The sequence below is a fragment of the Vidua macroura genome, chromosome 9, assembly GCF_024509145.1.
Source record: "Vidua macroura isolate BioBank_ID:100142 chromosome 9, ASM2450914v1, whole genome shotgun sequence".
NCBI classification, from domain to species: Eukaryota; Metazoa; Chordata; class Aves; order Passeriformes; family Viduidae; genus Vidua; species Vidua macroura.
In genome coordinates, this window is record NC_071579.1 from 5,950,490 (window position 1) to 5,962,731 (window position 12,242).

The window sequence follows — 12,242 nt, forward strand, 5'->3', positions numbered from 1 at the left end:
AAGTCACTGTGCCCCAATGCAGCAGAGCTGCTGGTGAGAACTGCATCAGAAAACCTGACACAGCAGATGCTTCTTCCTGCAAACAGATTTAAGCTGCTTCTTAAGTAAATGGCTTAGGAAAATAAGCATCTTATTCCCAAGTTGTTTTCCATTTCCATTTATTTTACAAGGCATCGTTCACACAATGATAACAAGGTACTGATCTGAACAATTCTGTAACAATTAAAAAAGTAAACATTTGTTGTGACCAGGTACATTGAATTGCACTTTTAATAACAAGCATTACACTTATATTTTCATGTTGTACTGTATATAATACATGGATGTGTTACCCAAGTAGTGGTAGTACTGAATGGTTCTCAGTTGGAAGTGTGACCTCTCTATGATGCTCTTTTTTTCCTAACTCTTCAGGATTTGTGAACTTGGGACACACCCAGATCAAAAGGCAACCCCAAATCTGGAAAACTTCATTATAATGGAGTCAGAGCTTTGGAGCCGCTCTGTTTTCAGTGTGCTGGAGCGAATCCACCTTAATGGCAGACACAGAGGGAGATGGATGGATTATGCTTGATTAGAAACTTTTCTGCATTCATATGGCATCTTTTCCCAGTTCAAAGAAGCCAGAGAATCTTCTTCCATGGGAAAGCAAAAGCTCCCCAAGCTCAATAGAGCTCCTGGCACAGATTTTGAGGGTGGTATAGCAGAATTGCAAACCCAGGAATTACTGAAATTGAGATCTGAAGAAAAATTTGGAAGCATCTGCTGTGGTTTGCATTGGTAGTACCATCCATGTATTATATAAAATACAAAGATAAGAGAAACTGTAAGGAAATTAGTACAGCCCAGGATTCTGGTGGTATCAAATCAAATTTATGATACCAAATCCTTCTGATGTATTTATCCCCTTGTTGTTCTGTTTCTTATATATTATTCTGTTTGTAAGATATAGTTCTCCAAAGATACATATATATTCCTTTACAGGTTAAATAAAAGCAAGTCACACTGAATAAAAAAATAATAAAAAGTAATATCCTAATTCTGTACCCATTTTTTGTTTTTCAGGTAAAAATAGCATGAAATACATTCAGTAGCAAAGCCATTGGGACCCAGGAGAAATGGAGAGCCCTGTATTCCTGGAGAATTGACCTGTATGTGTTAAGTCACAATCCTGAAATAAATTGTGTAGACTTCTGACCTGGGAAGGATAAGGTCTTGGTCAATGCTGAGCATTATTAATCCAATTGCAAATTCCTTGCATGTCCCAAAAGCCACCTATGGATTAGCTCAGTTCTAAAAGTTGCTGTGACATACACCTCACCCAACACTTGAGAGATCCAAACTTGAGTGTTTCATCATGTCTCTCTTAGTGTTATTACCTGGAAGGAGCTAATGGGACAGTTCCCAGTAAGATATTGGCACAATAGACAGACAAGTAAGTTAGTTTTAACCTCTGTGTTTGCACATCTGGTGCAGCCCCCTCAGCAGGGTCCAGCAGGGACAGGGAGTGCTTGTCAGCCACAGCAATCCCTCAGACCTGAGGGGAACATCTCTGCCCTCTCTTCACAATCCATCAGACATGACACTTCCTACAGTTTTCTCTCTAGCAGCTGGAAGAACACCAGCACTGTAAGGTAAGAGTTCTGTAAGTGCTTCTGGTATCAAAGCCAAGGGTGTTTAGGCTTAGAGGAGATGGTGCAGAAGTTGCCAATTATCCCTGAGTCTAACTGTAAATGAAAATCCTCTGAGTAAATGAAAATCACCTGATTATAGTTCTCCCACACATACAAGTAGTTTCATGGATTTCACTGCAGCTACTTCATAGAAGGAACAGCCCCACCTTGATCCTGTGGAGACAGCATGGCCATGTGACTTCCAAATGTTGATAATTTAATGCCAGTAAATGCAGATTTTTATTTACTCCTAAACTGCCACATTTAGTCAATGAGTAGCATCACAACCCTGAAGTCAATGGGATACTTCATGCTTTGTGAAGGGGCTGAACTCTTGCAATTCTTGACTTTTTATCTCCATCTCCCCTTGTAAACAGCTGGTTTTATTTCAAGTTGTTCTTAACACAGTGGCAGAGATGATCATTTATCTTCAAAGAAATTTCAAGGGCCAACTAAAAGAAGTCATTTAAAACATCTAACAAAGGAAAAAAAATACTGCTTACCTATGTAAGCACTTTAACTTAGTTGTGGCAGTGTAACTCAGCTGTAGCAAATTAAATCCTCATTAATGGACAGGACAAGGGCGGGTTTGACCACTGGTAGTACTGATTATATGGCTGATTACCTTTCCTAAGACTCTTTCTCCCAAACCCTAATGCAGACAGACCTCAGGGATTTCACAGTTTCTTGGCTTCTCCACCCATGGTATTTTCTATCTTTTTTCTTTTTATTCCTCTTCAGGTACATTTAGAAGTTTAAACTAAGTGGAATAAGTCCTTTTACTTTAGAATATTAAGTTTGGTTCACAAAGATAATACGAGACTAGTTCACAAATGTACCACGTAAGTAAATCAGCCTTGCTTCATTTAGCCTGTAAAGTGTTACAGTCAAAGGAAAACCAACTTTTTAAAGTGAAAAGAAGGACTTTTTTTTTTTTTTTTTTCTTTTTTGCCTCCCATGTTGGGCATCTCAGGAAGAGTTTATAGTCCTACAAGACAAAAGTTGTAGTAAAAATATTCTTTGGAGGTTTGTTCCTAATCAAAGCAAAGACTTTATTTCAGAATGATGTATTCTCAATAAAATTTAAAAATAGGTTTTAGTTCCACATATATATTTATAAAATTCAAATTAATTTTAATAAAAGTTTGATCTGAACACATAGTTTACTACAGACTCAGGGAAAAAAGGTTGATCACTCCAGACTTAGGAGTTATGTTAGCTGTTGCAGTGCCACATGGAAACAACAGTTTCAGTGAGACCTTGATGATGTTTCCTGCTGAAAAGCTGAGCAATTACCAGCTATCCCTGACAAACCCACCAAGGATATGCGTGTAGGTAGTTCTGTGACACAGAGATCTCTTTTCTTGCAGGAAACTAAATTTCCCAACATCATCCATAGTCAGCAGACAGAGTTTTAGCCTGCCTGGTTTAATCATGGAGTCCTGCTCTTCTCCTTCATTCTGAATATTCATTAAGAAAATGCCATAAAGTTATTTTCTTACTCTTTCAGTAATGCTGAGAAGATGCAGTTTCCACCTAAGTATTACTCTTCCAAATGCCATTGCTACAAATGCTACCTTGGATCTACAGCTGGAAGGTGGAAATTCTTTACTGCCTTTAGGGTCATTGCTTTCTGAAACTTCCTTTGGGTGAGGTAAGCCAGCTTCCATCCTTACAAGGGTTTGAAATCATCATGGCTAGCACATAGCAAATGTGGTCTTGCTCCTGAAACTCAACTTCCGAAGTCAGAAAGCAGCTACAGTGAGAAAATGAATGTTTCAAAGCTCATTCTGTGAAACACAGCAACCTTATTTACCAGTTCCTTTTTGATGAATTGGGGAAGTCCCACTCCCATGATCTGCTCACTGGACCCTCTGAAGTGATTTAACTTATTCACTTGACAAAAGATGAACTGTAGGGGGATAAATCCACCCACAGCTTTTTTTGTTGTTGTTTTTAATTACCCAGTACATACTACAACAAGGACAAGGGACAGGACTGTACACTGCGGGGTTGGAGGGGTGAGCAGGAGTGAGCTTGTAACTCATCTGCTCAGGGAATCACAGCCTAACACATTTCTTTACTCATTCTTACTGAACTTTTCCAATAATGGTTTTAAATCCACTTGTAAGTATGATTTAAGATAAATGAAATGAGACATTCAGACACTTGTCAAACAACCACTTTCCCTCATGGTCACAGTACTCTCAAATTCAACAATCAGATGTTCACCAGGTATCCTTAAATGTCACTTCAGATTTATTATGAATTCAGATTCACATTCTGAATGTGAAGCGGAACTGGTAAGTGAATGACTAACACTGGCTTTAGTCAGTCGAGAGAATGGAAACATTTATGCAAATATTATGAGCAAGACAGTGACAAGGGAAAAAGACCTTTGATAACATTTGCAAAAGAAATACCATCTGTTTTTCCTCCTTTTGTTCCTTGCTGTATTAATAATTCCAGATAATCACTGTTCTTGAAGGTACATTTTAAAATATTAAAGTTTTTTAACCCCTTATTCTTAGAAGAGAGAATTGTGTCAGGATGGTGATTATATTTTGATCTCTTCTTCTATCAGCTGACTGCCTTTTGGAATTTTTCCTTTGGCACTGCTAACATTAAATTTGTACTACCCTGTTGAAAATAATTCACAATTATGCTTGACAACAAAGCACAAGATGGGTATTATTAAATTTTATTGTACAAAACCGACAATGTATGGCATTCCTTAGAATTAAAAAAAAAAATCAGAACTAGTGTCCCTGGAAAAATCTTGTAAATGAAACAATTAATGCACAACATTTAGTCCAGCAATGACATTTACCTGCAAGACCATCTTCAGACATGACACATAATTAAAAAAATATTCCATCAGTTCAAGCAATAGTTTAATTTTCCATGAAATAAGTATTTCTATGAACACTTTATGTTTAGTCAAAACAAATGCTTTTGAACTTTCTTACCTTACGAGATATAAAACAACCAGACATGTTTGGGAATCACCAGAGACGTCCACCCCCACAGGAAAGTCTAGGGCTTGTATTCCACTTGAAAATGCTTGTTTTTATAAAAATAAGTAATACCAACAAAGTGTTTCCTAACCAAACACTTCTAGCAAACAGATCTTGTTTCTGTGGTATTTTATTCATCAGTGCAGCACAAACCTCTTGGGTGTGGTTTTTTTTTTTTTTTTTTTGATACCTCATTTCTGTGTCAAATTTGGAATCTGAATATAGTCCCAGGGCAAGACTTTCATTACTTTTATTCATAAAACCTACCCTTTATTGCACAGGATTTATGAAAGATCAAAACCATGCAAGGTCTCCACTCTGCTTCTCAGCAGAAACATCAAATAAGTGTCAAAACGATTCTCCCTTTATCCCAGTGGAAGGAATTATTCCTTGGAATTCTTAATATAAACATGAATTTAAAAGAGAACTAGGGAACTTTATGTTAAATTCCAGTTGGGCTGTAAACAGCCTTTAAACAACAGTGTTACAAAAACTGCACTACTTGTATTTCTGAAGAAAAACCAATCCAAACAAAGAAGTTGTAAGGGAAGCTCATAGCAATTGGGCCAGGAGAGCACAAGCCTATATTTGCTATAGCCTAAATTTTACAAAAAGTGCTTCTCTGCAGGATGCAGTTGCTGTGATAAACTTCTGAGATGGTCCCAGGGCCTAAGTTATCCTCAATGTCTTACACTGTGCTTTCTAGGGAGAGATTATGCTGCAGTACTGTACATTTTCCATTCTCTTCCTCCAGAAGAAGAAAAACCTTCTATGCAAGACAAAAATAATTTCAAATTAGATGTGTATTAAAGACCTAGTTTTGAAATATTTATTTAACATCTAGTCATATAAAATAAAGTGTAAAAGTATGAAGGTATCAGAACGTGGCTTTCAGCAAGGCAGTATGGGAAGTAGGAATTCAACATAAACCAGGACTTTTTTTTTTTTTCCTCCCCCCTTTGAAAAGGGTCACATCAGAAAATGAATGAAAAACACTGAAGAATTTCACTTCAAGCCTGCACTGCTGCCTCATTGTCCTTTGCCCAGGAGGAGAGACCACTGGAAGAATCCTCCAAGGTTTCAGCTGTGTTGTTCTTTGTGCTCTTGAGCCGGCTGTGGCTGGAACTATGTGCTGCCCTCTCGGGGAGGCAGGGGCGGCTGCGGCGGTGCCTGTGTGCCTGTGGCCGTTTTGATAGAGTTCAGCGTTTTGCTAAACCAAGAGTTTTTGGCAGCTTGGATTTCATTCATAAGGGCTCCTCTCTGGTGCTCCAGCTCCTAAGAAAGCAGAATAGTCAGAAGTGATCAAAACCTAATTAATTAACAAAGAAACATCTTCACACTCAGTCCCTGCAGTCCGGCACTTCCCTTGCAATCTCCCAGGCACTGGGGAGAGAAGACATTCAAACTGCTGAAACAGCACAAGATATTTAGACACAAATAAAATCATCTTTTTCTTTTTAAGGCAGTTTTTTTTCCCTGAAAGTTCAGATATATGGACATGCAGGTATGTGCTCCCTTTTGGAACATTTTTTGGTATGATTCAGAATAATGTTGGACTGAGCATGAGGTTAAGGTGACCACCCTGCTGTACTTGGATTCCACGTACCTGAATTTTGCACTTGGCTTCCACAAGCTGCAGTTTGGTCTGTGCAAGCTCCAGCTCCATCTCTCTCAGTTGCTTCTTCAGTGCATCCTTCTCATCATCTGTTTCGATGCCTTTGTTGTCTGTGCTTACAGCAGGCACCTTCAGTGTCCCCTCCTTGCTGAAAATCTCACTGCAGTGTTTGCAGGCCATCACTTTACCCTGAAATACCCAGAAAGCTCATTCTTAATCCATGTTACAGGAGTTGCTGTACTTCCTGGAAGAGCATTTTATTTGTCAGACTGCCTCAATCTCAAACCATCTAGTACTGCAGTTTTTATAATTGGCATGAAAAGAATTTGAGTAACTGATGAACAATTTCCAGGGTATGTTAACCAGTATAAAAATTCCTAAAATCTACGTAGCATGCTCTAAGCATGGAGACTTTGCTCCTATATTAGACTCTTCTTGCTACCAAAGTTTTGTAATTATGTCAGCACAACTCAGAAGAGTAAATTAAATCTGAGTAGATGAAGCAGCTGGCCTGGCTTGCACAGACTAAAATAGGATATTGAGCTATTTCAGCAGAATATGGGAACATCAATCCTAGAATTATTTTATGTTATTATCAATAACATTAAAAAAATCACTAAAAAGCAACAAATCCAGTTCAGCTTGAGTACTAAAGAAATATGTAGAAGCTACAGCAGAGGGTAAACAACTCTGCCTACTCAGAATTATTATTATTATTATTATTACCACCACCACCTATCAGGAATTTTAAACTTTTATGTATGTGTTCCTGGTAAGGGGTTTAGAGAAGAGAGAGGAACCCCTGTGGATATTCTGAGGATGGCCCTAGCAGTGCCATTTGGTTTAATTACATAAACCAATTCTACTTAACTTACAGAAACCCAAATAGATAAACCTTGTCCAGTCTGGCCAATTCCAATCTCAAGTGTGCACGCTTGAGAAACAACATGTTTTGTCTTCTACAGAGTCTTCTTTTTTTTCCAGTTAATCAAAACATCCAAGTAAATACTGTTTTCTCTACATTTTTTACCAGAAGTATGTATTTTAACAGCAAAAAGAGAGAAACCAAGTACTAAATGCACTTCAGTTTGGGACTTCCGCACTGTCCGATGCAAGACAAAGAACCATGAAAGGAAATAAACCCTTTCCTTGTTTACATCTGCTGAAAAATGCATGTGGGGCTATTGATGTACTTGAACTTCAGTTCACATTTCGTTCTGCATGCCTGGCATTCAGCAACACTTGTGTTAGAAATATCCCCTATGCAGAGACATTGTTCTCACCTTCACAACTTCCAGTTCATCTTTACTGGCCGCTTGCTGTTTTTCCAGCCTGGTACTCAGCTGGGAACAAATCTGGAGCAGAGAAAGCAGTCTCTTAGCTCAAGTTTACTATACTAAAGTAGAACCTGTGTGCTTTTTAACAGTGTTTTTTGCTAGAACCAACACTTCTTAAATTCTGCCTCAGTCAGTATATGCATTCCCCATTAACAACTCCACTGCTGCTGTGAATGATAAAAACCCAGCAGTATTCAATACAGAACCAGAATACAGAGACAGGGACATTTTATGGATGAGTTGGTTTATGATGTTTATACTGCATTATGTCACAAAGTACAGAAGCATTCACCCTCCAGTACTAAAATTAGCTGAAAGACAGGTTAGTCCTGACTGCCTAATTAGGAAACTATTAGGAAAGCCACAAGAAGATTTATGACAAATTACAACATTGCTCTCTGAAAGCCTGAAAGGTAGAGCTTGTTTGAAGGATGAGATCTGCAATGCTGAAAACTCAGCTCTTGTAACAGGCAGAATGAAGAAATATGAGAAAGGGTCTCTGGAATGGTACCTGTTTATACTCTGCAATAATGGCTGTGGTTTTCTTGATCTCAGATTCTGCCTTCTCCAGCTGCTTTCTGAAGACTTCCTTCAGCTAGGAATTGAAGGAGAGAAGTTACACAGTACACTGACAGAACTTCTCAAAACATGTCATCAGATTGTTTTCTTTGTGTCTCACTGTGTTTACAACAGCTCTACAGCTGCTTCTTATGAAATTCCAGTTTTCAGACAAGTGTCTGATTTACTCAGTTTACAAATACTGATTATATCAGTGGTAACCAAGAAGTCTCTACTGTGAGCCTTTATCTCTGGTTAGAGAATTCTCCTGTAGCTGAATTCCCATTCTCTTTGTTAAATGGTGGTACATCATGGTCCACAGAACACAAAGAAAAGCATTACTATTAAGTGGGATTTACTGATTTAGTTTTTGTTTTTCTGCACATTGTCACAGCAGGTTTGGCCAGATTGTTTGTTTGTTTGTTTGGAGATGGAACAAGAAGACTCTCTCAACACTGTCATCTCCATAACAGGAGGAAAAAAAAATCTGTTTGGGGATGTGGCACTGAGTGAAAACACAGCTAACTCATCCCTCCTTCAGAACCACTCCACTTGGAGAGCACTTTCAGTAGGAAAAAAGCCTCACTGCCTTACTTATGGCAGAGAGCTCCACTTTAGAGACACAACGAATTAACATTAATTGTTGCAGTCGCTGTTGCCAAATAGCAAAATTAAAAATCAGGGTATCGCTTTTGAAACGTACATGCTAGATATATAGGATTACAGAACAAAGACTGAGTATTTTGCAGCTGAGTACGAAGCCAGGTCTAGTCAGCAAAATTCTCCCAACCCCCACCCCTGTTCTTCTGCAGCTGGCTTCAGGCAGGAACATTATTTAAGTGATCCAGCAGCTGAATCCAGAATGGGCTCTTACAAGGCAACAACACCTCCAGCTTCTTCATTTAGATATTTAAGAGGTCTGATCACATCTCCTTAGCTGAGATTGCTCATCACCAGTGACAACAGTTGTTACAATACTTGGAAGAGAATAAGCTATGAAAAACTAAACATTCAGAGCTCAAGTAAAGGATACCACTGAAAACTATACTTTTGAAAAAAAAAATTATCCTGGCACTATAAACTTTTAATTGAAACTGCATTTTGAGGACAAAATCCTTCTCACAATTGCAACACAACCACACTTTTCTGCATATCATTTTTCTTGCTTTTACTAACTAAATGGGAAAAGCTGGAGAATGCCTTACCTGAGCAGTTTCCTCTTCCTGCTTCCTTTTCTCTTCCTCAGTCTCCACTAGCTTCTGTTTGGTCAGGAGAAGTTCCTTGTTCAAAACATCTGCTTTGTCTTCAGCCTAGAATCAGAGACACTTGTGTAAATCAGATGTTCTCTGTGCCAGTGCAAACACACTGGGATGTACCTCAGAAATACACTAGGTTCAGGTTTTAGCATTGCCGTTTCCTGCCCTCTCATGGCTCACATAACTTTTTGATATGAAATTCCCTTTTCAGTTAGCTATTTACTGAATTACTTCAGTGTTTCAACACCTGTGCAAAAGGACCCTTTGGCCAATTGTTTAAGTATGCCCAGATGGCACTTAACCACAGATACTATGTCCTAGCACAAACAGTGATGTATAGAATATTTTTGTTGGGAGCAATATTAATCTAAGTGAGGGCAGCATGATTTACCTCCTGTGTAACTTCAAGTAACTCATCCCATTTTTTAATCTGTGAGCAGGGAAATCATAACTGTAAAATACTTAGGTGTCTGTATTGTACCCTACAAAGTGCCCAGGCAAAGGCAAGTGTAAGAGACAAACAGGACCACCAGAAGAATGGTTTATCAGTGCAAATAAGTATTACATGAAGAAACCTGATATTCGAGAATATAATTTTCTCTGGAAGGACCAAGCTTTTGGTGACACATACTGGGAATGCTTTGTTTTTGTGAGCACTGTCCTCAGTAATCATCAGGAGAGAAATTCCAGTATATCCAAACATTTCTCAATGTTTGGATATATTCTGTACGCCTCCCCAGCTGGGAAACACACACAGCATCTCACCACCCTTCCTGTTCAGTAATGAGGTCCAGACAGGAAATGGTTGTGGCCAATTTACACTGACTTTGCTGAAATTACAGGAGGGAAAAGGGCATTGGAAACAAGTAACCATACAGAACTTGTCTCCGAGCTGAAGTTTGGTTTTCTACCACTGTGGTGGTATCAGCTTATCTTTCTGCCACAGTAATAATGATTAATGAGGATATTAGTGGTGTTTGAGGGCAGCAGAACCAGCTCCACCATCTCTATGACTGAAGAGATGGATTAAGGATTTCTTCGTTGCTTAGTGTGTATAAGGTTGTATGGGAGAAAGGAAAACAAACAGCGCAAGAATGGAAAACTGATGAGATTAACATCTTAGAACAAAAGTATTTGGGGATTACAAGGATATTTAAGATATGCTTTGAATGAACTACAAATCTTTCCTCCTTTTTTGTGTTCATTCCAGTTTCTCCAAGCACCTGCAGTGTAGAAAAAGAGAGCTGAATGTGTGGCTCTCTGAAAACCGTTGTGTCTGGGGCAAAGGGCTCTGAATGCTGCTGCCCTCCACATTCCAGTCTCCACAGGGAACGCGAGCAGTTATCAGTGAACACCCAGCAGCCCGTTGAATTTTTGGTGCTGTGCCACTTCATTATCTCTGAATTTTGTTGGCTGTACTAAAAGTGCTGTGAAAAACAGATCCACACAGACATTTTGCAATGCAACTTCCCTTGAAACTAGTCTCCCAAGAACTACGTGACACCTTTTTCAAGGAAATGTTCCTTCTTTGCTATCTGCCTAAAGGTTATGGCCTACATTTTCTAAACAATCCCCAACAGAGAAGATGCAATCAATCTTGGCCAGATCCCACCGAATGCCTACAGTGGCACATGGAAATACAGCTGAGTGTAGCTAAGAGTGAGGCTCTCAGGAAAATAAAGGCAAAAATAATTGCACTTTTAATGTTTTCATGCTTTCACTTGAGCACAAAGCAGGGCTCCTCCAACTGCTGTTGCCAAGCCTGAGCTGGGCCCCAGCTCTGTTACCATTACCTGGTCCAGGTCATTCCGTAAGGCAATTTTGCTTGTTACAAGCTCATGGGCGAGGTCATCGTTCTCCTGCTCCAGCCTCATGCTTGCTTCTTGGAGCCTGCGGTTTTCCCTCTGTGGAAAGAAAGGAACAACCAGGAAAGGAAATTAATCCTCATAAAGAGCAACGAGCAAGTGCACGGTGTGTGCCAAACACTGAGAAGGCAAAGGTGCACATTAAGACAGGACTGCTGCTCTGGGAAACAACAGTGAATTAAGCCAGCAGTGCAAATGCAGCTATTCCACTTACATCCCACTGGTTTGTGTTGTGTAAGGGACACACTGATTGTAGTGTTTCCTTGTCAAAAATAAACACTGACCTCTCCAGAAAAGCACTTGGTTTCTGCTTGCTCATCATCTGAAGAAATTGGGCAGATAAAATCCCACCCAGCAGCAGCGAACAGGGACCAATTAAGAGTTACTCAAAATAATGCTTCCAAGCAAAGTAGAAAGCTGTCCTGCTCCACTTTACAAAATTCTGTCTGCAGGGATTCATAAAAATAGTCCACTTTGCAGGTGATGCAGTGCCAACTTCCCATCTCCTGCGGGACCAGCAAAGAACAGCATTTTTCAGGGAACTCCCTACAGCTCGTACATCCTGTATCACCATTTGTGCAATGCTCTCTAACTCATGCCAGTGACAGCAGTGTGTACCTTACAGTGCCAGGAGGAGAGGGGAGCTCATCCCTGAGCACAGGCCCAAGACCTGCTGGGGCAGTGACAGGAACACAAAATGGACAACTTGGAGGCTGTAGGCTCTTGCTTCCCTACCCACTCCACACAGGCAGAAATGACTAGCTGGAGCATTAACCACAGAAGGTGAAGGAACAGGAGAATGAACAATAATTCATGTCTTCTAGAAACCTGAGTTAAGAAACAGAACCATATTAAAAAGATGCCCGTGGGTCAGTAGACTTCTAGGGGTTCAACATCAAACACAAGTTGTCATTCTCAGAAGAA

The 12,242-nt window shown here is 39.6% G+C and overlaps 1 protein-coding gene across 6 annotated transcripts in view; it reads right to left on the reverse strand.

Annotated features, from left to right (window-relative positions):
- Positions 1-141: 141 nt before the first annotated feature.
- RABGAP1L (RAB GTPase activating protein 1 like) overlaps positions 142-12,242 on the reverse strand; it is a 232,992-nt gene continuing 220,891 nt past the window's right edge. For all 6 annotated transcript variants that reach the window (XM_053984798.1, XM_053984799.1, XM_053984801.1 and 3 more), the window contains 6 exons: positions 11,247-11,357; positions 9,403-9,507; positions 8,151-8,234; positions 7,586-7,657; positions 6,294-6,491; positions 142-5,962 (listed from right to left, as the gene is read on the reverse strand). In XM_053984798.1, the coding sequence (XP_053840773.1) occupies positions 5,813-5,962; positions 6,294-6,491; positions 7,586-7,657; positions 8,151-8,234; positions 9,403-9,507; positions 11,247-11,357 (720 nt within the window). In that variant the 3' untranslated portion in view covers positions 142-5,812. The remainder of the gene's footprint in view (positions 5,963-6,293; positions 6,492-7,585; positions 7,658-8,150; positions 8,235-9,402; positions 9,508-11,246; positions 11,358-12,242) is intronic.